The sequence below is a fragment of the Pezoporus flaviventris genome, unplaced genomic scaffold (genome assembly GCF_033815535.1).
Source record: "Pezoporus flaviventris isolate CSIRO_AGI_PZ_B2104156 unplaced genomic scaffold, CSIRO_AGI_Pfla_v1 ptg000066l, whole genome shotgun sequence".
NCBI lineage: Eukaryota > Metazoa > Chordata > Aves > Psittaciformes > Psittacidae > Pezoporus > Pezoporus flaviventris.
Genome location: NW_026892614.1, coordinates 27,335,096 through 27,361,639, shown reverse-complemented (window position 1 = coordinate 27,361,639; position 26,544 = coordinate 27,335,096). Strand labels below are relative to the sequence as shown.

The window sequence follows — 26,544 nt, the reverse complement described above, 5'->3', positions numbered from 1 at the left end:
GCATGGAGATAGGTAAGACCCCTGGCTTTTTGTTGCACATCACCACTCTCCTACTGCTGCCCTGCAGGAGAATTTCTTCTATACTAGTCAGTTTCACTTGTCCTTTAGTCCACAAGATGGAATTCCTAAGGTTGAGGAATTAGGAACATATTCAGTGGGAGTTTATGTTTCTGATTTTTACCAGCACTTGATTTTATCTACTTTCTATTTTCAAAACTCTGATCAGCAAGGAAATAAGCTTTGGAGACTGTGAGTGTCTCCAACTCAAAGGAAACAGAAAGTTAGATTATGCTTCTAATGCCATTCAACAGATGTCTGTGTAAAGACAAGGGAACATACTTAAACAGCATGAATATAATTTCCTGCAGAGGCAAAAAGGAGAGGGAAAGATCCATAGAACCCGAGATAAACCAGCTGGAATTCAGATTCCCATGTACAAACTGTTCATCATTCTCTTTTCAAACAAAAGAATCCACCCATTTCTTTGGATGTTATTTCAGATTACAGTCTAGACACAACCTCACCTGCAGATGTGACATAGTACTTGGCACATGAGCAATGACGAATGTCACGGGTAACTGTGGGCAGTGGGAAAGAAACTGTGCACAGGCTGAAATCGGCCCACACAGACAGAGCATATCTGGGAGTGCAACACCACAGTCCAGGCACTGCAACAACAGGGAAACGTGGGAAGCAAACCTGCTTTATCAGTAATTCCCAGACGCAGGGATGCAAAAATCAGTACGTGCAGAAGTGAGGAACTCTATGCATCTCACAAACGCCCTCTACCGAGAACTGCTTCTGAAAAGGGAAAAAGGCTTCTTCCGTGTGTGTTCAGCTCAAGGTGCTTGGTAACTCCAGGGCTACTTCCAGATTTGCACATCACAACAAACTTGGTGTAGTCCCATGAAAATCCAACCATATCTGCCACAAATACTACCTGTAATAAGTAGCCTTTAACTATATATGAGTGCTTGCAAACTAAATGAGAACTGTGCTCAAATGCAGCCTTGGTAGTGGTCATCTTTAAAGGCCTGTTCATCAGTCATGAATTAAAAAGAAATAAAGCAACAGACAAGGAGGAAATAGTATTTGAGCATCAGGAACCAAACCTTAGAGAAATTTTTGTAGTATCATGCATTAAACCAGCAGATACAGCTGGAAAAAGTGGATATACATTGCAGCAGAAAGCGACTTTTCCCAGACAGTCAAATGTACAATAATCTAAAGTAAGTCACGTCTTCCTTCTTGTTACTTGAATCCAAACTTCCTTAATTTTGTAGAGAGTTGTTTTGTTGGTTTTTGTTTGTTTGTTTGTTTGTTTTTTTGTGGCAGAGACTTCCATTACCTTTCAGCTTCTTGTGTCAGGGGCTCAATTAAAAGGACAAAGTACAGAAACATATCACTGCCCCATCATCAGGTTTCAGAACAGGTAACAAGGTTTGCTGCTGCTAGTATGTGGGTGGCTGAAAGTGGGTCCAAGAAGCAGCTGAGAAAAGTAGGCAGAGTTGGAGAAAGGAGGGGATGGAGATAAGGGCTCTCTACCTGGGTATAAACCACTCCATATTGTGGAGCCTACAAGGAGGAAAGTGTTCAGCTTCTAATGACATATCTCTAAGGCCAGACCTTAAGCTCCCAGGTTAGATACCTCAACATCAAAACTCTGACTCTTTTCTAGTAAAATAACACTGAAAGTTAATTATGGCTGCACCTGGATGAGCTCTAAGAAGCAGCTAACAATAAAAAATATGTCAGATGTTTGCCTTGCAGCCCTTTCCACCTCAAGACTCAAGGGAACAGAAGAGGTAGCTACACTCTTGGTCAGATCTGAGCTCTGTCTGACAGCAGTACTCTGTCTTTGGAGCGCTGGGCTGCAAGCAGTAGTTTATGATTTCCCGGGCCTGGAAAATCTGCAACAAACACCTGTATGGAAATTCCTCTTTGTTAAGTCTGAGTGACTGGACATGGTGACTGTACAAAAGAATGCTAGAGTGACTAATCATGCCTATTTCATAATTTTTCAAAACATGCTTTTTAGATTAAACAGATTTTGCATTAATAAAGAAATAAAAAGTCAGGAAGAAGCTTTATGTATGATACACATCTCCCCAGACTGAGTGCCATGGATGAGCACATATCCTTGTGCAACAAGCCCAGGTTCTCAACTTCCAGGCTTTGCATCCTGCTCACTACTCTTCATGCTAAACCTAAGCCAGAAGGCAGGCAGAAGGACCTGAGGAATTTATCTGCCTCCTAAGGCTCCCACCTTAGCTGAAGGTGAGACAACCCGCACTTCAGGTCCAAATTGCACTGGAGACTCCTGTGTGGTGGCCTCCAATGGGCCTAAGTTTCAACATGGGGAATTCTGCAAGCCAAAATGGAAATTCAGGTGCTTCCAGGCAAATCTGGAAAGCCTGCAGAAGAGTCTGCTCTCTGCAAAGTCTCTTTTGGCAGACAAAAACTTATCTTGCTGATACCAGTTTATTTTTCCTGCCATTTCATTTTGTGCCATTTTCATGGTGCCATTTTTTCATGACCCAAGAATAACTGGTGCCATTATATTTAACCACATTAAGAAAGCAATGAACTGGGTGCGTAACATTAGACATTCAGTTCATCCCTCTAAGCACAAGTGCATCCTTATGCATGCATTTAGTTTAAATTTGTTTAGCTCTGATTATACAGTAGGGCTTCAACTCACTAAAAGTTTAATGAGCACACTGCTGACTTGCAATCTTGAGCTGAAAGCCAGGCTTAGGACTCACTTCAAAATAAGTGTGATATCAACAGTTCCTCTCACTTGTCCATGTCAGACAACTATCAGACAGCTGCTTCTGCAGATTCAAAGCAAATAATGATTTTCTGTCAAGAAATTCCCAAGAACAGCCTGAGTTGCCTCAACAGGCTGCATTCAAAAGGACTGCACAATGCCAGCTTACTCTGTTCCCATCTCAAGTTATCCTCTTAATGTGGTGTCATGAAGCACATTATCGAACACATATGACAAAAGAAAACCAGTGCTATTTGTTCCATCTAGTGCGAAGATAATGGGCTTCCTGTGCTTCAGCTCACATGACCTATATTGAGCCACTTCAAAGAAACCAACAGTTTTATTGTGGGCCCATTCATCACATTCAGTGGGATTTGAGTGCAGACGTCCATGGGGTTCGTACTGGGTTTATCTGACAACGTCACCAGAATTCATTTCTTATTTCAATGCAGCTGTATTCCTCATGAATTCCCAGAACTAAAGCAGAGCATTGCCCGCTAACTCTTATTTTAGCATTTTTACCACAGGACAGAAATTTAAGTTTCCATAATGTTACTGAGGTCATACAGTGAATTATTTGATTGTCTTAGATTAGATAATCCTGTCAGCTAAGTAATTACATTATCCCCACCTAACAATAAAAACATATAAAGTAGCATTTGTATAGTGCAGCTTTTTTCTCTAGAATATGTTCATAAATGCTGTTTCTATCTATAGTAAAATCAAACTTCCTGATCAAATTTGCTGTTTCTTGTAGGTACATGCTCATCAATTAATGTGAAAATAATCTATACTATACCAAGCATAATAAATAGCACTAAAATACCTATCTCAGTTTAGAAACTAGGAGTTATTCAGTTTTCACCATATTGCCTTTTTAAACACTTCTGCTTAAAGAGATCACAGGAAATACAAATGCAAGTATTATTTGAAGTACATTCAATGGTAGGTTTTCAATAGCAATTCACATTTTAGAAGAATTAAATTATTAAAATATTACTGCTACTAAACATCTGTCAAGCATACTGAGATAATTTAGTAATTTCATAGTATTGTAGGAGCATTAAAAATTGCTTTTGGATGATACCTAAGCTCCATATGTATTATGACAAGAATGAAAACAATTCACTGTGATCACAATTACTGCATTTTTGTGAAGGTTAGTCACACATCCTGAGAATGACAGCATTTTATTGCAGAACACATATGACTGAGATATTGTTGCTTTTAGTTCATTCAATACATACAAACCTCAGCACTTTCTCTAAGCAGAGGAGAAAATGCATCAAGAAAAGTTTAGAAACCCAGTCTCAGTGTTACTAACACAGCACCTTTCACAGTACTCCAGGAAATAAACAGACATTAATTAACTACCTGAAAAGTGAGCTGTACTAAATAACAGACATTGAAGCACTTTTCGCATTCTTTATTATCTATCTGCTTCAGCAGATGCAGGATCCCCTTAGATGTAAAGTTCCCTTACAAAGGGTGTTCTGATGCGTAACAACAGTTATTCTAACCGTGCCAGCAATACAATCACTGCGGTACCTTTTAGAGCCACAGCAGCTAAATCAACACATAAAATGAACCCCAATTCCCATCTCTTCTCTACTTCTTCCCATGTTTGACTGCTACTGCTAAACCCAGGACACCATGCCTATGAGCATACATCACAGAGGGGGCAATACTTCTTGTTACACCAGCTTGAAGCCACACTGCAGTTATAAGGAAGAGTGTCTCGTGAGTTCCAGCCGTTAGGTTCCAACCAACATGTTGAAGCACAACTTTCCTGTGGGTGTTTACCAGCCGGATCATCAGGCACATGCATGAGCTTGCGTATGTAGCTGCTCTTTCAACTGTGCATATGGAGTATTCTGGCAAGTTATTAATAGCAATCATTGCCATTAAGTTATTTGTAGCAATACCAGAGTGGTTAATATTATTTTATTCTATTGCTGCTATTTCTTTGAATTCAGAATCTTGGACTAACAGCTTCCAAGTTTGGTTGCATACTTACTCTTTATGTGACTTAGTTAAAATAAGTTATTAAACTGTAGATGGTGTAAATTGAACCTGTCAGCAGCCCAGGAAGCTGGCGCTATGCCCTGGTTGGTGGAGTCCCAGCTCTCCAGGACCGGGACCAGGACCGGGAAAGAGACAGCAGGGAACCAGGCTGGGGTGATGGGCTGTACAGTGGGTACCCCAAAGTGGGGTGAAAGGCTGGTGTAAGGCAGCAGATCAGGGGCAAAAAAGAACCCAGCAATGGCATGGCAGTGGTGGCCAGCACTGATGGAGATGCTGGCTAGGGATTACCCTTGTGGATGGGGCCCTCAGTGGCTTGGTTTGGTGGTGGTCTTGGCAGTTCTGGGGTAATGGTTGGACTTGATGATCTTAAAGGTCTTTTCCAATCTGGTTGATTCTATGATTCTATACAAGCATCCAGCACTGGCAGGCTGCACTTCTGTTGTGTCCGCTCCCTGCCTGAGGGCCAGGTGACATGACCCCAAGCACAGGCTGGAGGGGGTTGTGAGTAGGCTGATGCCTTCCTGCAGTGTCTCTGAGTGGGATACAAGGCCCACTGAAAGAAAGACAAAGCACCCTTCCTGGGTGCTAGAAATGCTTCTTCAGGGAAGTCAAAAGTTAATTTGCAAGAATAAGTATCATTAGCTTTGATAATGGCACTGCCATTGTCTGACAATAAATAAATCAATAAACGAATACAACAGCAAAGTAAATGAATACAACAGCAAAACAAATGGACTTTTGGTCAGGGCATCCAGCTGTGTCTGGTGCATTCTGCAACAGCAGAATACAGAGGCAGTGAAACAAATCAACTGTAGGTGCCAGTCAAATAAATATTTATCAAAAATTAGTAGCAATGATAGTGTTCTAAGCCATTATTTTGTTAGAAAACTACTGCAGCCTTCAGAGGTAAACTCTCTCCTATGAAAACAAGTAGAATAAAATAAATGTTTTGGATAATGAAAAAGAGCAAGTAGGCCTCCAACAATAACACTGTTCAGTTTTCTTTTCATGTTGAATAACCTTGTGATTTTCAGCTCAGGCCATCAATGGTAATTGGCCAATTCCACACTCTTTTCTTTGGTTCAGTTTATATGTTACTCCTTGGCATTTGGGGCTTTGCTGTTCATGGAAATGAGGCCTTGCATTTCAGCTATGACCCAGACAAGACAGGTTAATCTTTTCTGTTACTAGCTCAGGCCTACAACTCTTGAGACAATCCTTTTTTTTAAAAAAAAAAATTATTCTAGACATCCAATGTTAAGAAAATAAACCACAAAAATTAAACATAATTGTTCCATTAAGGAAGTAGTAACTGACTGGGTTACTTAATTATCACTTAGCTTTTTCATTTACATTTTTGTTCTAATAACCTTTCATCTGTGACTAAATAGGGATCTGTGCTGTCTACCCTTCATAGCAACAACCCTCATGTTTCAGAAAACAACTGAAATTTTCAAATTAAAACATAGAACTGATTTTTACATTTATTGTCATCCATTTATACTTATGACATATATTAAAAACAGAGTTGCAAAATGTTCTAATATGTGCACATTTTAGCTGTCCTGATGCAGTTGCAAATGATCTGACAACTACTTTTCTGCCATATTTTAGGTATTCAGGGCATAAGAACTGGTGATTGTACTGGTACCTGGAGTACCCTTTTCACCTTCATGCTGCATGTAAGAGCATCAAACAGGAAGATATCTACCAAAAGTCATTCTACGCTGATTTTTGTATCTTCTCTGCTTTCTCAAGGATTATCCTTGAAGCTGTCTGTGGCTTTGGCTTCAAATTCAGCTCTCTGGTTTCAAAGAGAACGCAATCTACCTGCATGATGTGGGAGCACTTGAAAAAAAGTTCAACATTACTCAGTATGTGGGACCAAAGCACTTTGCAAAGACCATTTTTCTTATTGCAATGTACACATTTACTGTGATTACAGTGGTTTTTGTTGGCAAAATTTTTGAGATCTCATGTAAAAGGCTAGGTTTGTCAAGAACTGTCTGTCACTCCCAGTCATTTACTAACTTGTTCACCTGCAGTTTTATAACAAAAAACATCTCCTGTCTTCTATGCAGTGTTGCAGAAGAGAACCACAGTCATTATTACTGCTTGAGTAGTTATCTGACACTTATCCTCATCTAAAAACTTCCACATTGTGTAAATAAACTTTGTTTCCATGTCAAACCAAAGTCAAAAAGACGAGAGTAACATGTTTTCATGACCTGCCACATTTAATAGTTTGACCCCAGAGGAGTATCTGTGTGTGAACAGGAGGTTATTTATAAACGTATTTCTAGTCACAGCTTTCCCAAACACGTGCAATTGGAGTGAATCATGTTATTGACCCTCCAAGTAAAACTATTCCCAATTTCTCACATGTTCTTATGGCTTGAGAACTAAGCAGTAAATGTGGATAAACTTGGTACCAGAAAGCATCCAAACATTTTCCCAAGCAGTGCCACGGCTGCAACCTGCACCTCAGACCCCAAGGCAGAGACTCCTGCTCAGGCTGTGGTGACAACATATTCATCCAGACCAGTTTACTCTGTGGCAGTCTAGCTAGTGTCACCTCCTAGATGTGAATCTCCTATTAAAAATGAAAGACTAGCATGGTATTCTTTGTGCTGACTGGAATGCCTTACCTGCCTTATGTTTTAGCTTCTGATGCAGAAGACTTCTGTCAGTTTTGTATGATCACATTCTGAAGGAGTAAAAGGGCTTTATGACTTAGTTTTGCATAAGAGGCTTGGAAGCATCAAATGAAAATCTTAGAGAAAAGCCTTTTTTGGGTACAGTCAAGCCTCAACATCAGTAAGTTTTGCTTGTGTGTGACTGCAGAATTGGGCCAACAGAATTTTTTGCTCTGTGTATCACATCTAACTTCCTATTGCTCTGACTAAAGCTGGTAGAATAGCAGTTAAAAATAAGCCTGCATACTAGAATTATTCCATGCAATAAGTGTATCTGGATAGGTTAGGTCTTGAACCTTATATATGTATCAGATGTTTTTGTGTGCAACAGTTTCTTCTTAAGGACTAGCAGACATATTAAACTTGGAAGTGATTTCATTCCCTGTGCTGATGTGAGGTAATGGCAAAAAAAAAAAAAAGTATTTCAGAAGTGGAAAGAAAGGAGGAGGTAGTTTCCTGTATAAAATATGCACAAATAGCAATCATAACAACTAGCTATTTTCCATCTCCAAAGACCTTCAATTTCTGGAAAAAAAAATAAATTGGTGGTTTCTTCCTCTTGCTTTTTCATAATTTTCTATGGTGGTGTGGCTTAAATGTTTTATATGGCTACTAAACTGAACAACTTCTGTTCTTAATCTCAGTTGAAACAGGAGACTCAGGCTCATCACTATTTAGCAGTGATCCAGGAACCAGCAAAGTAAAAAGGAATCGTCCAAAAGGAATTGGACACAGTGTGACATCTGTAACACTGAAGGGAAGAACATCTTTGCTTCTTGAATTAAGCTTAATTTATGTGAAAAAAAACATTCAGTATGAAAGCAGAAGAAGTTGACAGCCTGGTGACAGTGTTCTTTCAGGAACATTTGTGAAATTCTGGAAAAAAATTGCTACAAAATCTGTCAGCACTATTGTTAGTTAAACAGCCCCAAACAAGGCTGGGTTACAATAGCCGTGTAATCCTCACAGCAATAGCCATGTAATCCTCATAAACCCACAGAAGTAGTCCTTGTTACACAATTGCATGATTTAGGTGTCTTGGATTTTATTGATTGTGGGCCATCTGATTCAAAGTGCATCACAACTAGATGTGCGATTTTTTTAATATGCTGATCAAGAACAAAATGATAAATTTCAATACATTCATTATACTAAAGCATTAATGTTATTTTTCCCCTATGGAAATAAATTAGATGTTGTTTCAAATGCATGTCAAGTCAACACTGTTAGATTTGTGCAATACTAAACTAGTTATGATACTTGCAAGCACTCCAAATGGAGTAAGAATCACTGTAGGAACTTCTTGTTTACGTAACATGCTGTGTTCTTTGGTCAATACATGTTTAATTCTTTGTTCTGTACACCGGTATCCATCTGGAATTATTCTTTGCAATTTAAACTTGTAAACTCACCTAAAACACATTTTTATTTATAAATAAAATACAAAATATATACAACTGCTAGAAAGAAGAATTTCTTTCCATGTGCTAGGTACAGTCATGACCAACTGTATTCAAATCACACTTCATCAGATGTTTGTAAAATAATAACTTCATTACAACCTTCTCAGTATTTTCCCTGGTGCTTAATATTTCCATTGCTTGTTGTACTTGTTCTGTAGATTCCAAAATACTTTGGAAAGGTCAGAGGAGTTCAGAACCCTTAGCACCTCAGGGGACTTCCCTGTCAGCATCAAGAGCCTTGCAGAGCCATGACTGGCACAGGACTACCTGGGGAGGCTCTAGGAGCTGGATGACCCACCACAATTCCCTCTCTGTCGGTGGTCAAAATCTGGAATATATTAAAACATGAGGTACGTTTTTCTTCCAAGTGAGGTACAATGGAGATTTTTTTCTTGAATATCCTGTGAAATTAAAACTCAAATTCCTCAGTTTCAGTTTTCCATTTAAAACTGGAATGTGCATTATTGCCTTTTATGTGCAAATGCTTTTCTGTGACTGATTCTGTCAGTAGTTTCAGGAACACGTTAATGGAAATTTATGTCCACATAAAGAAACCATTTCCCCATGGCTGTCAAAACTTCCCTTTCCTGTATTTGCCATTTGTTTTCCTAGCACTCACTGAAATCTCAAGAGCCTCTAAACTTTTCTTTCCCCCAGTCTTCCAAACTTCCACCACTTTTATCCTCATTTACTATCTGCTTCCTTCCACTCTTACTCCCTCTGAGATTTATAACACGTCTGCATGTGTTCCTCAGTATTGCACTGATTTTAGCTCAAATGCTTAGCAAATCTTTGGGATGATCCTGAAGGCTTCTTTTTACTATCATGAAAGGAATTATACAGTACACCTGGGGAGTCTTTGATTTCATTCTATTTCTTTACACAGTGAACACAAAGTCCTGTCTCCCACAACACAGTAGGAAGTCCTTTTGTTACTTACATCAGGGTCACATTATAAGTGCTTCTCTGACTTCTTCATTGTTTTCCACCATATTCTAGCCACCTCATTTTCACAGACAGCACTCAAAGGAATTCCCAGCTCATGCATTTGTAATCAGTTTTGTCTCTAGCCAGATATCATGCCCATTTCAGCTCCCACTTAAAGAAGAGGTAATTGTTCCCTCCACCATCTTCAATGATACAAGCTAAATACACCCAGTCAGTGACGCAATTGCCTTCGCATCAAATGTATAGTTACTCTGGGACAGCCAACTTCTCCTATATCACCACAACCTCCCAGTGCTATAACCACTCCTTGCTCTATTCCCTTCTTGGCTTCCTTTCTTCTGTTCAGCCGTCATTTCCCTCCCCAATTCTCTTTTCAGCACTCTCCCATGATATTACTGAGACAATATAGGCATCTCTTCTACACAGCGCCTCCCTCCAACATGTATATTTCTTTATGCCCTGGAGCATTAATGTTCCCTTGCAGACAGCCATTTTGAGACCAGAAGTTTGGCAACAAGGCCATTTGAAACACATTTAAAAAAACATTTAACTATGTTGTCAGATTGAGAAAATAGCAGGCACTAAAATAATTTATATTACAATTTTTGAGATTTGAAACCATTTTTCCATTTCTTCTGCTATTCTTATCTGCTCTTAGCAAAAAAAAAAAAACAATCAAACAAAAAAACCTGGGAAATCCTTGGAGGTTCCTCCAAGAAAAAGTTATCTGGGAAATGGTGATCCTGTGAGATACACTTTCCAGGGTTGGTGGCCTTTCTGACAGCTGCTGGGACGCAACACAGTCCAGCGAAGTGCTGTTAGCCAAGCCATGGTAGCATAAGGCTTCTCCAGCAAGCAGCTGCCAGATGACGGCCAGAAGCCCAGGAAAAGAGCTGCGGCTCAGCACCGAGGCCTTCCTGGACCAGTGGGGTAGTCCAAGGGGAAGGTTTTTCAGCGTGAAATGGGATCTTACTTGCAGGTCTACCTCCATGGATAAGGCCTGCACAGATGTTTGGGCTGACATGGTAAAAGGAAGGAAGAAAAAAGGGCTGGGGAGGGCATCACGCTCGGCCCTGGAGAGCTGAGCCGGGCTGTTATTCCCCCGGCTGTGAAGCCGAGGCCTCCGCGAGCTCTCCAGGCCCCTAGACGCGGCGGCAGCGGGCCACGTTTCCAACCCTGAAGAGCCGCTCTTGAGGCAGTACATCCGCCCGCACTGACACACGCCTGCTCGCCCGGCACTGCCCAGCGGCGGTGATCCGCCGCCTGCGCACTTCCAACCAACAGGGGGCGCTCTTGCCGGCCGCACCGTCACAGGCGGCAGCCCTCCCGCCCCGCGCACGCGCCCCGTCGTCCCGTGCCGGAAACGGAAGCGGTCGGCGCCAGCCCCGGTAGCGGGAGCCGCTGACTGCTGTCTGTCTCTCCGTTGTTGCCGCTGCGCGTCGCCCGCCCATCCGTGTGATGGCGGCCACGGCGCTTCCCCCGCTGCCGCCGCAGTTCAAGAGCATCCAGCACCATTTGCGAACCGCGCAGGAGCTGGACAAGCGCGAGCCGGTGGTGGCGTATTACTGTGAGTGAGGCGGCCGCAGCGCCGCCCCTCCGCCCCCCCCGCCCCCGAGCTGAACTGGGCCCGGCCCGGCCCCCAGCATCCCGGCCTGTGCCGAGGTTGGGTGCAGTCCACCGCTACCCGCACCCCTCTGCCCCAGGTCCTTCTCCGTCGTTCCCTCTGTCTCGCTGGGTTACGCAGAGAGCCCGTGGGATGTACGCAGAAGAGGGTAGGGGGGAGAAGCCCCACCTCTCTGGGCGGTGCGGGGCGATCACCGTCTGCCGCTTCAGCCGCGAGCCCTAGCTCGCTTTTCATGTATTCTGCTCTATTTTTATAGTTAAGCCTCTTGGCAGTCTTTGAGGTTATGCCAGAAGCCTGAGTACATAGTTGTACGCGCAAGTTCTCTGTCTCTGTTAGGACAGTCTTAAGAACATTCTTTTCAGAGAGTAGGTGGTGCTTTTTTGTTGTTGTTTGTTTCATGGAAAGGAACACAGCAGAATCTTACAGTAACGCTTCAAAATCAGTATGTAGATGTTTCAGGCTAACATGGCTTCTAAGCTAACGGTCGTTAGTGTGGTTTTGTAAGCCTTTGTAAAAGGCTTTCCCCAGCAGATTAAGAAATGCAAGTGTTTTCTTAGTAGTCTTAAATTTCTGTAACAGTTAATCACAACACTTGGAAAAAATCGTAAGACTAGGAGCTCACCAGAAATGTTTGTTATTTTCTCTGTATTGAGATCTAAGGAGGTCATTTGGTGGGCTTACTTGGCAGTAGATTGTCTTCAAAAAGAGTTGGATAAAGAATAGAGGTAGAAGTGCTAGTTCAATCTGTAAGGTGGTCTTAACTTTAGAAGCATGAATTCATGGAATTCAGGCTTCAGAAAACTCTGAAAAAAAAAACCTGTCAGCTCAGTGTCAGAAGGATAATTTTAATTTTGATGCGTTAGGCAGGAATACTGTCCTAATGTGGAGAAGTGCCACCATAGAAGCGAGACAGACACACACTAGAACACTGGATGTTCTCAATAGTACTCGCTCTTTTTTTACAGAAGAAACATGGGACAAATCATGCTTTGTGTGGCAGGAAGCACCAGCTAATCAAAACCCTAGGGGTTTTTCATTTTATTTTTTTTGGGTGTTTTTAATCAGATGTAACACCCTGCCTGGGTATACAAGAAAACTACTAGTATTTAGTGTAGGCAACAAAATAGAAGTCTATTTTAATTTTAAAACAAATGTTTTTGTGGCTGATATCTATTTTTCTTAATGTCTTTTCCATTCTGAAACTTAATGTTAGTCTTATTATACAGAAAAATAAACTGTGTTGAATAATTACTATTTTGTGTAAAGTTCTGTGCATAGTCTCTCCTAAGGAGCCTGAAAATTTGCATATCTTTTTAGTTTGAGTAGTTCGCATTTGATTCATTACTGAGTTTAGTGAAGACTATATTCTAGAGACCTTTCTCAATACATCATAGATAAAGGAAAAAGCAGTGACACCTCTTTTTCAAGGCAGGTCTTGCTTGAATCCTTTGTTCTTTTAAATACACAAAGGAGAAGAATACTTTTCAGACTGTTTTGAAAGCAACACAGATTTCATGTGGCGATAAAACATTTCTCATCAGATGCTTTGCTGAAAAAAGGTGAATATCTCTTTGCTGAACCTTTGAAACATGTTTCAGAGGAGCTCTATAAATTTGCTCTGTGTGGAAAAAGTAACATGTGGAAAAAGTTTTCTTGTGTGGAAAAAGTAGTGTGAAGAAAGCCTCATGTGTACTGGAACACACCAAGTGTGATGTTCTGTGCTGGGGCTGCTCCACCAGCCTCCATGTCTTGGGACCGGCAGGGGTGGTGTGACACAGAAGCCAGCTGAGGGGACCCTGCGGTGAAAGGTCATGTGACAGGACAGTGCATGTTCCATCACAAGGCTGTTTGCACAGAGAAGAGGAAGGTGTTTATAGCAATGGAATATTGCCAGAAGTGGTCCATTCCTAAAGAAAAGCAGCTTTGGTCATAATATTAATGTTTCCATGGCACAGTAGTTTCAGTATGGGTATATGTTTGCTAAGTTTTGATTGTAGTTCATTGTTCATTGTAGTTCAAATTCATCTGTATATTTCTAATAATAAGAGCTGTGATGCAAACTAATTTGAGTATCAGCAACAAGTGAACTCTGGTAAGATGTGTTTGCAGTGTAAAACACTACGTTCTATAGCTTAATGACACAATTCTTAGGAGGAGCTACTTGATGCTCATATTAATATTTTTGTCTCTCCTCAGCATCCATTTGTGCTAGAAGCGTGCTCTCAAGGATGGGAATTTGAATAGCAGTTACACATTTTATTTGCATACACAATATTAAATCTTTTTTTTTCTTTTTTTTTTTTTTGTGTACTTCGTTTGAAGCATTTAATTAGTATAAACGAGCACTGCCACCTATAGAAGATACTATAGTCCTTCTCTGGTCTCTCATTTCCAACCCTCATGTGCTTCAGAAGCAAGCATCAATCTAACTGTATGATGAAAACCAACAGTAAGCTATTTTTCAACCAGGTCAATTCATTACCACATACATAGCTGTGCCCCACACACAAAAAGACAAGGAGCAAGACGCAGTGGCCTGGGGCAAAGACAGGACTCCTGCTTTTTTGATATTGCTGGCATATGTTGATTTAAAGAAACTGTAATTTGGTGAACATTAATTTCTGTTTTATACAGTATGGATAGCTACAGCATGGATGGTTTGTATTTTTTCAACTGCCACATAATTTTCCAGGTGAAAGATAAAGAAGAACAGTGGCGCTCTTGTGCACCATAACACATCACAGACACTTGTAGTTGTGGTGCTTGCTAGAAATACTGCAAAAAATAAAAAATGGTTTTATTACAGGTAGCTCTGTGTATTCCTTACAAAGCCTTTAGGCTGAACTCCATTTTTAGCTTTCAAATTCAAAGTGGCATATGTTCAGTAGCTTAATATTTTGTTTGCTCTAACTGCTGTTAGTAGATGGACGTAATTAATTGAAGCAATAAAATATATATTTACTTCCTAACAGTAAGTACCATAAGTTTACTTGGTTGTAAAATTTGTTCTACTTAGAATATAAGCTGTAGAGAACTGAAGAAACCAAGTTTATTTTTTTTAAGTTGTACAAGACTTGATCTCACAAAATAATTCTCTTTTTAAAGAGATTAAATACTTTATTAAGTGTTCAGCACTCTGGTAACCTACCACCTTCTTTTGAAATACATACCTCCCCATATGCTTCTTTTTCTCACATTTCATGTTATTTTGTTAGTCATTGTCAGTATGTAACCATTTCAGGTTCAGTACAGATCAGGTCATTCAATAGATATAAGGGAATACCAATAAAGGCTGCTATGTTGATGGCCTAGCAAAATGAAAATAAGCAATTCATGGTCAATAAAGTAACTTTATTATGTTTAAAAGTTTACATGAGTCTGACTGTTTTGAGATGCTATTCAGCAAACACAAGGAGGCAGGCTTTGATAAAAAAAAAATGTATGGCCTGTGTAATAACTAAAGAAATTATATCTCTAGCTCTGCTCTAAGGCAGTTTGACTCAGAAGTTATTTTTTCAAAAAATTGCAGGGTTTGAGAGGTAGTTCTGTCTTCCAGAAATTTCTGGTTTAGCGTTTAAAGCAAGATTTTTCTTAATAGCTGTTGCTTCAGCCTTTCAGTAGTGTTGTTAAACTCTTTTCAAAGATGATTAGTAGTTTATCTATACTTAGTGGCCATTGATGTTCTAATTCAGAAGTATTGCAAGAATGCCAGAGTTGCCAAAAAAGCATTCGTATTCAGTCATACCTAACATCCTAACATACAACAATGTTTGGATATTCAGTGAATGCATCATGAAAAACTGTGATTCCAGTAAGGAATCTTCTGAAAAGCGCTGCTGTGATGGTTTTTGCTTTATAGTCAGCTAAACATCAGAAAACATTCATATGAGAACAGTAGGCTTGATCTGTTTAGAAAAAGTGTGGAAAATGTACAATGTACATTACAATGTATATTACAATGTAAAATGTACAATTCTCAATATATAGAAAATGACCAGAGAAATCCTTCTGAAGAATCTTACTGTGGTGTGGACATTCCTGGTTTTGTGGGATTAAGCAGAAAATAAAAGTGAAAGAATTTTTTTTTTTTTCCCCCACAACTAGTTGACATCCTCATGAATCAGAAGCCATTCAGCTTTTGGAAAAACCCATCTGTTAAATGTGACTGACTGTTTACTTTCAACTTTAGTCAGACATCTATGAAATAAGCTGCTCACTTGCATGCCAATTATAAGACTTTTTTATTTTTTTAATTTATTAGGGAAAAAAGAGATGAAAAATAAAATTCGTGGCCTAACTTGGAACTCTGGAGGGAAAACCATTACTGTGTAGTTTTACAACTGCAATACTGTTAATTTTGTATTGATCCTTCCTCAAAGGAGAGGACTAATAACAGACAGATATTTTTATTGAGCTTTTAATTCATTGAACTTTTGGTTGTATCTTGTTACATTTTTGGATGAGTAATTTAGAAGTTGTATGCAATTCAGAAGTATTGATGGAAATAGCAGTAACTGGTGTTTGCTGTATTTTACTTAAGAGATTTTGCACATACTTACTTCATTTAACTGGGACATTGTAGAATTGAAATGCATGAAATAATGTTCTTATTTCTTATCTAATAAGATCAGATTCCTGAGCTCTCCAGTTTATTTTTTTTCTGTACTACTTTTATATCCATTTCTAGAAATGTTTTCCATCTTCTAATATTGCTGGTGGTAGAAGACTGTTCCGTGAGCTTCTAATACTACAAATGATTTAAAGCCTATTATTAGAGATTACATACTGAAGAATAGATTTAATCTATTCTTTATTCAGGATAAGTTAATTGGTTAAATATTTAAGAAGTAGACGTCCATTTCATAGTGTACTGTAAGACCTGTTTAGGTTGTGGTATGAGTATAAACTAAAAATATTTCTCAATTTCTTTTTTTCCCCCTGTGCCTTTTATTTTATTTTTTTTTTTCTGTCTTCAGTCTTAGCTTGTCTGCTCTGATTTGTGTCAAAGGTTTATAAGTGGGAAAACTGGTTTGCTTGCAGAGCCAGTAAAACAGTGAGAGATGATTGGAATAACAGTGATAAATATATAAACCGCACAGTCCTCAAAGCAAATCGTGAGTAGAAGCAAAAATTAAAAATTATGTTAACTATTGTTTAGTACTTTTGGCACTTGCTTTGATTACATAGGTAATATGTAAAAAAAAATCTGACAGAGGGAGGAATGAGAACATAAAATAGAACAAGTGTGCTCCGAGACTGAAACTTAATTTCTGACATATGTATATTTGTATAAATATAATTTCTGAGGTATGTATGAAACTCCTAAAGTTTAATTGTACGCAGTTAATACAATTATATGCATTTTTCTACCATAGAATTCACTTTTTTTTGGGTGGATCTTTATTCAGCTTGAATTTCTGAAGTAGAATTCAGAATTGTCCTTTTCCTGCCTCAGGTTTGCTGTTGTTTCTAAAGAAGGAATGCATCAATATCAGCATTCTAATTTGCCGAATCACAAAATTGTTGAGGTTGAAGGGAACTTGGTACATCACCTAATCCCATCCCCTACTCTAAGCATGATCACTAGCGCAGGTTGGTTAGGACTGTGTCCAGGCAGTTTTTTAATATCCCCAAAAGACAGAGACTCCAGCTTCTCCAGCCTTTTCCAGTGTGTGATTATCCTCACAGTAGATTTTTATTATGTTTAAATGCAGTTTCCTGTATTTAATTTTGTGCCTATTTCCTCTTGTCCAGTCACTGGGCAACACCAAGAAGGGTCTGGCTTTGGTTTTGCACCCCTTTGATACCCTCCCCACATCAGGTGTTTATTCACATTGATAAGACACTCTGAGCCTTTTCAAGACTAAGCAGTCCCAGTTCTCTGCCTGCCCTGGTATGACAGATGTTGCTAGCCCTTCATCAGCTTTGCGGCCCTTCCAGTGTCGCTCATACTGGATGCCCAGAACTGGAGCCAGTATTTCACATGTGTCACGCCAGTGCCGAGTAGAAGGGAAAGATCACTTCCCTCAGCGTGCTGGCAGTGATTCTCCTAATACAGCCGTGGATGCTGTTAGCAGTTAAGGTCAGGAGTGCACTTGGGAAACTGATCTCATGGTTATGCCCATCTAGAGTGCTTTGGTTCAACTCTCAGAGGACTTTAAGAGTATGAAATAGGTTTCTTCCAGCTTAAACTGGAGAGTGTTCCACAGGCGTACTTCAGATTTGTGCTCTAATCACTGCAAGCTGGTTTATCCGCAGGACTTGACCATAACTAATCTAGAGTAGCTTCCTTCTCCCCTTTTGCCTTCTTGAGATCTCAATTATTATAGAATCATACAGCTAAGGTGTTTTTTTTTCTGGTTCAGTTAGAAATATTTCATTTTCTTTATTAGACTATAGAGATAAGCCTTGAAAACTTTATTTTAAATAAACTTAAACTAAATAAATAAGTTTAAATATTGTGCAAAAGCATGGAAACCTGTGAATTCCACATACAGATCTTTTAATCAAATTTCACAAGGCCAGAATGCACAGTGAAGAATGGCTGCATAGAATATGGCATCATTTCCTAGAATTCATATAGATACTATTAGATTACTTGTTTTGCCATCTAACCTTAATAATTGCCAGTCTTCTTTGTAACTGCAAATTCTGTTTCACCTATTTGTTTACAAGTTGCTGTTCTTCAAATAAGAGCAAATGCTAATGTAATGTACTATAACTTCCAGTCATTTTTAAGTAAGTGACATTTTACTTGAGACAGTTTTGACTTGACAAGTTTGCTAGCATGTAAGGTAACCCTGAAATATATTGCTATCAATCCATTTTCCTCTGTAGGATTTAGAATAATATAAAATAGAGTTGAAGAGAGAGTCATGATACTACCTTTTTTTTTTTGTTGTTGTTGTTATGAGTTTCTTAATTTTTTGTGTAGTCTTCTTCCCTCCCCCCCCAATTTTGCCTCAGACTTTTTTTTTTTTCCTACAGTTTTTCTGTAAGCTAATGCTACTTGAAAATAAATATTTAAAAATAATTTGTTTTCTCTGGAATGTTTCAGATTTTTACTTGATTCTGCCAGCCTAATACCTTGCCTTTTGCCAGCTTCCATCATCATATTATGAAGAGGATGTATAAGGCCCTTCAGAGTTGGTTTGACAATGCTGTTAAATCTATTTTTTAAGGTCTTTGAATTCAGACTATTTGGATTTAGCCATGTAGAAATAACATATATTTATGATCTGCATGCAGAAATTACATTAATTTCTGATACATTAATGTTAACAAAAACAAGAATATTTCATTTTATATGAAAATGATTGCAGTAGTTGAGTGCAATCCAATTTAATGTTTTCTTGTCCCTTGCTTCCCGTATTTGTACTGTCTTCCTATGCCAAGCAGTTAACAAACATTTTTCTGTCAGTGGTTTGACAAAGGGAAGAGGAAGGTGTAGAATATGAATGAGTAATAAATTATGGCCTGAAAAAGCTTTCATCCCTTAATCAGAATCAAAATATGGCTGAGGCTTGTGGCAATGGTTTTTGTTACTGTTTAGTGTAATCTATTACTATCAATGCCAAAAATCTTCCATTTCCTAATTTTTTTCTGTATACTAGAGAACTAAATATGTGTGGGGAAAAAGAACTGTAATCTTTTGATCCTGTTAGATGAGGAAAAGTTAAAATGGATAGTAGGGCAGAATTTAGAAGATAGAATCAGGCTATTGTGCAAGCTTGCTGGCTGGAACTTCTGTTCTCCAGTATTTTTACTTGGCAGAGAGTTAGTTTAAAATGGGAGTGAGGGGAGTTTCAGTTGTTATCCAAACATAAATCTGGAATAACTTACTGTGTATTAGGAATGAATGCCTGGCACATACTAAAGACAAAATTCTCACTCTGAAATTGTGCTGTGTATTAGAAAAGGAAAAATAACATGGTACTACGTGACAAAGCAGAGAAGTTTCTGTAAAGCTCACTGTATAATTCCATCCAGCACACCCACACTTAGTATTTGCTGAAGAGTGATTAAGGGTAAAAAATCAAGGCGTAAATTTTGTAGTTATCTTGACAAAACATTTTTCTGAGAATGACTACTTGCCAAGCCTTTATGAATTTGAATATAAATGTCCTGCCTCCAAACTGAGCACAAACCCTCTTGTAGTTAATAATTGGCAAAACAGTTCTGCCTTTGTGTATAAAAGATTACAAGTGACTTTAGATCTACTTAATAATTAATATTTTGACATTAACTCTTGCAGCCTCCTTTACCTCCTTAGTGCTTTACTTTATGCATATACTGCTGTTGTCAGCTACAAAAATGTTTTGCTACTTGACTTGGATAAAGGGGGGAATATGCAATTTGTGTCTGTTAGGAAGCCAAGTGCATAGAACAAGCTGAAAAAGAAATAATAATTACTTACATTTGTTTTTTTCCAGGTATTCCAGATCTTCATCACAAATAGTGAAAACAGATGAGAATTACAGGTCACTTATTTCCAAGATTGTCTGCATTCTTTTAGTACTTCATTTAGGCTTTAAAAACTTGTTAATGTTTGCAGCTGCAGTCTATAGTTTTATTTGTCTCTTTATATCAGAATTTTCAGCAGCTTGGCTTTTCACAGAGGAAATGTTTTATTAGAAGTTACCAGGCAAATAGGTCCTGTAGGTCTAGTTGTTTGCAGTGTATTACTGTGGTCATTATAGACATGCACTTTAAACATTTTTCAGTGTATAGAGAGAATTTCAGAAGAGAAAACTCTGAAATAATTTTCATGTAAAATGGCGTCTCAAGCACAATATTTACAAAAGGGGAAATAACACAATTGTAATACAGAATGCTAAGAGGATTTCTTTCTGTGGTGTCCATACCATTCAGGAGATTAACTCCTAGTTATTAGAAATTGAGTTAATGTGAGTTAATAGAAACTCACATTAAAGCAGTTTTTGTGGCTTAACAAGCACAATAATAATACATTCCACTGCTTTTGCAATATTACAGAAACCAGAACAGCTGTATTTGAAGGAATGAAAATAATTACTCTGTTTTCTTTCAGATATGGGGGAGGGGGAAAATTGGACTCATATTCAGCTTTCTCAGCAAAATTGTTGGTTGTAGGTGGCAAACTTTTAGCCTCTTGCTTATGTGTTCTTTGCTGCTGAGATTGCCTGTGAACGTAAACATGGAGAACAGTTCTTTGACCATTAGTTGCCGGTTTAAAATTTCACTGGTGCTAATAATGCAGGAAAACTATGTTTTGCTCAATGCTACTGAAAATTCAGGAATGAAGTGAGTATTTGCATCTACTGTAGGTTAGACAGGAAAAGGATATAATAGATTTTCTTCATTGGATCAAAGCATATCTTACAGTAAGGATACATGACAGTAGTATTTGTGGGATAAACTACACACAAAGACCAAAGATATGTAAGAGACTTCTGGCACCTTAATTAGCAAAGTTAGTAGTACGAAAACCAACACAAGCGAACATGGTTTTACAGATAGCTTTCATGTAGAATGCTTAGGACATTTCAGAATCAAAGAGAAGGATGACAAAATACGCAGTCATGGAAAGACTTGTGTTTGGAATGAAGATTCTTTGCCTTAGGAATAAGATGTAATGATAATACACAAAAATGCAAAGAGTAGAACTACTTAGTAGACACTTTTTCCTTTTGTCTGTAATAAGGCAAGGGATTACTTACTGCTTTTAGACTCACATATTTCTCTTCAGATAATTTCAAAAGCAAAATTTCAAAACATTAAAAAAATACTATTTTTATTTCAGTAGTGTCTGTAGAGTCAAATACCAAATTATTTCTGCCTCATCCTATACTATTTTTGCCAAATAAATGCCTAGTTATTTCAGATCAACCATTTCACTTGCTGTCTACTTGATAAGTTTAATGATTGTTGATAGAGGGTTTCAACCCCCAAGCCCCTTTTTTGTCTACAGCAGCACTGAGTAAATAAGTTTACTTAAACATACATAAAACCTTGTTTATCACTGGTGAGTTTCAAACTCTGGGAAGTATACTTTACTTCACTATTGTCAGTTCATCAATTGAAACTGACATTGCAAGAGATTTTGACTGGTAGGATATGGTTTGCATTTTATGACTGTGGGTTTCCATGTATTTCATTATAATCAGTTTATTTTATCAATGGTATTTGAGACAGATGCTCTTTCATTACTGAAAGCTACTAGGTGTTGATGCTTTGTCAGTGGTAATTTTCACAAATATTGTATTCTTTCTTAATCACCACCTATTTGAGAATGAAAGAAGAGCTTATGCCTTACCTTTGGAGTGTTTGAAGGGGTCATAGACTCATAGAAGCAACCAGGTTGGAAAAGACCTTTAAGATCATCAAGTCCAACCTTTACCCCAGGACTGCTAAGTCCACCACTAAACCTGAGTTTCTCAGTCTCTGAAATCCTCAGAAGGGAAAGGACTGGCATTGTGGGGCTGCCTACAAAGCATAGAGATGTAACAGTTCTGTAAATACACCCCTTTGGATATTATTGTGGAAAAAACTTATTTTGCTTTCACTATTTAAATGAATATATTTGAAATGAATGTAAAAAAAAAAAAAACAAAACACCAAAATAACCCCAGAACCAGAATAACACAAGAATAAGTTATAAATAAGCAGATTTTTTAATGATTAAACATTTGAAAGATTCCTGTTTATATGGAAACAGGGTTCTCTTTATTTAAATTAATTGTGGAAGAGATATGAAGATGCATACTTCAGCAAGTAAGGTAAATCTATATCCAGTAACGACCAAGGGTATTCTGAATTTGTCATTCTAACAGTCTAAAATTGATTTACTTTCCTCTAAGAAATATGTGATATTTGCATCTGTCTAACGAAGTAACTGATTTAGATGGCCCATAGGCCTAGCATCCATTATGTTAATTCATAAATTTTACTTTATTAAATCATACCATGAAATGTGTTCAGGGATGTTACAGTCAAGTATGTACTTAAAAATCAGCTTAAGACTATAAGCATTGACGCCTCATCATATGATGATGATATTTTAATTGACAGTAGACTTAAATTATAGTGCCTTAGACACAAATCTTTATCTTTCTGTGTTTGGACTTCTTTGAAATGTATTTTAAACTTCGCATGTGCTGGTTTCATAATTTTTAATATTAATGTGTCAGCATCCTGAAGATAAATAAGGTGTGGGTTTAAGAGTACCTACCAGTAGTTAGCTTAATATTAGTGCTGTCACTTCATGAAACCTACATAGCATGGAATCTACATAGCATTTTCTTGATAAAATTATTGTCTTTCACCTGTCATGGTCACTTATAGTTGGCCCTATCTTTTATCATTCCTGAAGTTTCACTCAGAGTTGACTTTTACTTGGTTGTTCTTTACTGAAAACTTGAATATAAAGGTGCTAGGTTGTTTAGTAAATTGTAAACGTGGAAGTAGAGAAGTGTTGAAGGGCACAAGTACGTTTTTTATTATTTTAGGGAGTATTTAAATGATTGGGCAACCCAACAGTTTTAACATTCAAAAATTTGTCAGCTTTGCACTCTCAAATAAGGAATGTACACTTTTGTCTGTTTTGAATAATCAGTGTATATGGGACATGAAATACTAATTTTAAAATCCAGAGAAATGAGTTATCACACTCACCAGCAGAACCTGGGTTAAGTTTTGTATCAAGCGATCTAATTTTATTAGACAAACTGATAATAGATGGAAAGGGCAGCTTGTGGGCATATAATGCTGCCTTCTGCAGCAGACATCAGCATAAGAGCAGTTTGAAAGCAACTGTGTTATATATTCTTGTTTACTGAGATAATTTGAAGGGAAAAGACTATCTCTAGTGTATGAATTGAGGCTTGTAAGGAAAGAAATGCTAAAGCTGCAAAGCAAGTAAGAATCACTTGCAGACCTCTGCATCCTCCAGGGAGAAGGACACTGTGATATGCCATGATAACCACCCCATGATAATATTTGGTAGAGTTGCATCTTACAGTTCTTAAGCTCTGCATTTGGAAGTGTTTTGTAGGACTCCCTCAAGGGTCAGAAGTGACAGTTAGTAAAATGACTTTCTTGTGAAAAATGTCCTGTATTTGGTTACTGAATGCTTTTGTTCCGTTTTCCTTTCTCTGTATGTTAATCCTAGTATATAATTATTTGATTTTATCCACTGTTTTCTGAAGCATATAAAATTCTGCCATGAGCCTATCTAAAATTCATAGATTTTTGGTAGTAAAAAGGTAACTTTAATTAGAAGTTACTAATCATTGTTAATCATTAATTTTCAGGATCATGTAAAAAAATGGCGACTTTATTTGCTAGGAAAGTTTAGTAAAATCTGTCTTGTCTGATTTAAAGATCCGGTTTGTGTCTTGTGTCTTTTGATGCTATATATACATATAAATGAAATAATAGATGCTTAACTCCATTTAATAAATGGAGTTACTGCTGACTGGTTCTTGCTACATGGAGTTCCATTTTTGAGATATATTCATACACTCTACGCATGTATGTAAGTAATAAAAAAATTACTCATGTATAATTAGGGATAAAAATTGACTTGAAGTTCCCATTTGAGAGTTGCAAACAAGGGTGGTGATTATTTACAAAAGCACTTAATATTGCATAATAGTGATACAAGCATCAATTTGAAATCAGGAGTACTCATCAAGAAAAATAAAGCATGAATCTTAGAAAAATATCTCTCAGTATCTCTGCAAGACTGAATATATCTAGATTTCACTGTCATTGCTCACTAGTAGTGCAATAGTACTTGTGTTAAAACACAAGATGATTTTGTCTTTCAGATTTGTTGTGGGAAGCATTGCTTTGTTTGCCTGTGGGTTTTGCCTTAGATAATCACTTCTGGATTTTTGTGTATTTTCTCTCCTTTAAAGGTCGTTTGTATGCAATGCAAACAGGGATGAAGATTGATAGTAAAACCCCAGAATGCCGTAAATTTTTATCCAAACTTATGGACCAGTTGGAAGCTGTAAGTACAATTTATTGCTTTCCTCTAAAATGGTTCACAGTGTTACTTTCATTTTTATGTAAGCTTCTGCAAATACTATCTTTTCTCTTTCATCAGTCATTTATGCAGCTATTCTCTATGCAGGCATTCTGTGTATAATAAATTGGCAGAAGGATTGAAAGGAGATAAAACTATACGCATGTTTATATGTACATATGCATGCACAAACATAACAGATTTTTATATAGCAGACATTTGCCATGATACTTTATTCATACATATTCTCCTGGGAAATAATAATTCATTACAAAATAAATACCAGTATTCTAGAAGACTTCAGGCTAGCCTAGTCTTTGGGTGCTATTAAAATTTTTTGACCTGAACTGTTGTACACAAGGACTGGGGTTTGAGTTTTAGGTTTTGTTTGGGTTTTTTGTTTGTTGTTGGTTTTGGGTTTTTTTTTAACATTTTCTAAAAGATAAAGATACTTTTGAAGTTACATAAAGTTCTCTTGTTAGAGATTGGGGACCTTATGCTATGCTTTTTTGTAAGCACAGTCTTATCTGTGTGGGTAAGAGATAGCGATGTCATGCTCTTTTGAGTGGACTTGATAGTATTAAAAGCAAACAACCTGAAACAGAACAGAGTTAAAGAAAGGTAAAGGCATTGTACAGATGGTCAGTGGAAGTTCCAGGAGCTGTTTATGTTCACATACTGTAGTTTTCAGTAGCCTTGAAGGTTTAAGTGCTCATTTGCAAGCAGAAAGTAATGTTGAAAAATGAAGCAGCAGTTCTTTTTGTATTCAGTATTAAGATTCCATCCAAAATCTAGTTAGAGCATGCCTGAAGAGTTTGTGTGAAACTGGTGCAATAGCCTTCAATTCTTCGTGAAAACACCCCAAAATGTGAACCATTTGTCTTTTTTTCGTACCTTGTACTTCTTGCTATGTTTTAACTATGATTTGAAAATCAGAGTGACCCATTTGTCTTTTTTCATACCTTGTACCTCTTGCTATGTTTTAACTATGATTTGAAAATCGGAGTAGTGGAAAATCCAGTGTACAGTGACTCCGCGTTGTGTTATTTCATCAATTTTTGACATCTTTAATGAATCTGATTTTCATGTTCAAAGGGGAAGAGAGGTGAGATTAAAACTCCAGAAGATTTTGCTCTTCATTTCCTTAGGATTGTTAAAATCTATTTGATCCATTGTGGTACTTCAGCAACTGGTCTGTCTACAATGTTCTCTTTGCTTCAATTTTTGAAAGACTAGAAAAGCAGCAAAACCATATGGTTTCACCTTTCAGTTGCTGGTAAAATTGGCTGTGTGACAACTGATGCTTAGGTACTGAAGTTCCTTCTATGTACCCAAGTGGTTGAAGGATGGAGAGAGCACTTCTAAGCAGATATAATACAGAATTTTGGGAGCTAGGAAGCTTGGGTATACTGACAGGTTGGACACCTGCAGGAAAAGCAGCCATTTTCAGTCTGCCCTTAACCAGCAGGGGCACAAAGGTGTGCTGTAGTTCTGCCCAAAATGTGCCTCACAGCTTTCTGTGTGTTGCTGCAGTTGATTTAGATGTTAAGAGAGAAGTTTACAAACAATACTAAACATCATTGTTGTCAAGAATAAAACAGTGCAGATATATCTGGAAGATAACCAGATGTGTTCTTAGCAAGAAGCTTAATAATATTCCAAATAGATGAGAGTGATTTTGTGTCCCAAATGTATGTTTCTGTCAGAAATACTTGTATGTATAATTGTGTTGTTTTGCTTTTCCAGTAGATAACTATTTCACTTAAATGTTTGTGGTAAAACTAAAGCAAATGTGCTTGATTTTTAGGTTCAAATTATCAACCATCATTTAAAAACTCAGCATTGCTGTACTGATGCATAGATTGTGTGAAGGGTAATTTCAAAAGTAAACAACTTTGTTAACATCAATATTTTTAGAAGTATATGTAACACTCATTTGAGCATTTGAAATCATGTCCATTGAACATCAGATCAAGAACAGTATGAGGTTATTTTCTAAGTGTAAGGTG

General features: G+C 37.8%; 2 protein-coding genes across 6 annotated transcripts in view; both read left to right on the top strand.

Moving 5' to 3' along the window:
• The first annotated feature begins 729 nt into the window (after window positions 1–729).
• On the top strand, window positions 730–7,163 carry GJE1 (gap junction protein epsilon 1). The gene is given in 7 exon segments (XM_061471702.1): window positions 730–851; window positions 4,851–4,977; window positions 5,830–5,957; window positions 5,959–6,010; window positions 6,389–6,454; window positions 6,456–6,575; window positions 6,578–7,163. Coding segments are annotated over 7 exon segments (981 nt in total). The 3' UTR covers window positions 6,944–7,163.
• A 4,084-nt stretch (window positions 7,164–11,247) lies between these two features.
• VTA1 (vesicle trafficking 1) overlaps window positions 11,248–26,544 on the top strand; it is a 36,479-nt gene continuing 21,182 nt past the window's right edge. The window contains exons 1-2 of one of the 5 annotated variants that reach the window (XM_061471679.1): window positions 11,248–11,469; window positions 24,426–24,520. In XM_061471679.1, the coding sequence (XP_061327663.1) occupies window positions 11,361–11,469; window positions 24,426–24,520 (204 nt within the window). In that variant the 5' untranslated portion in view covers window positions 11,248–11,360. Of the gene's footprint in view, window positions 11,470–11,582; window positions 11,675–19,958; window positions 20,007–22,206; window positions 23,584–24,425; window positions 24,521–26,544 lie in introns of those variants that run through there. The other 4 variants (XM_061471676.1, XM_061471677.1, XM_061471678.1 and 1 more) reach the window with 4 other exon arrangements.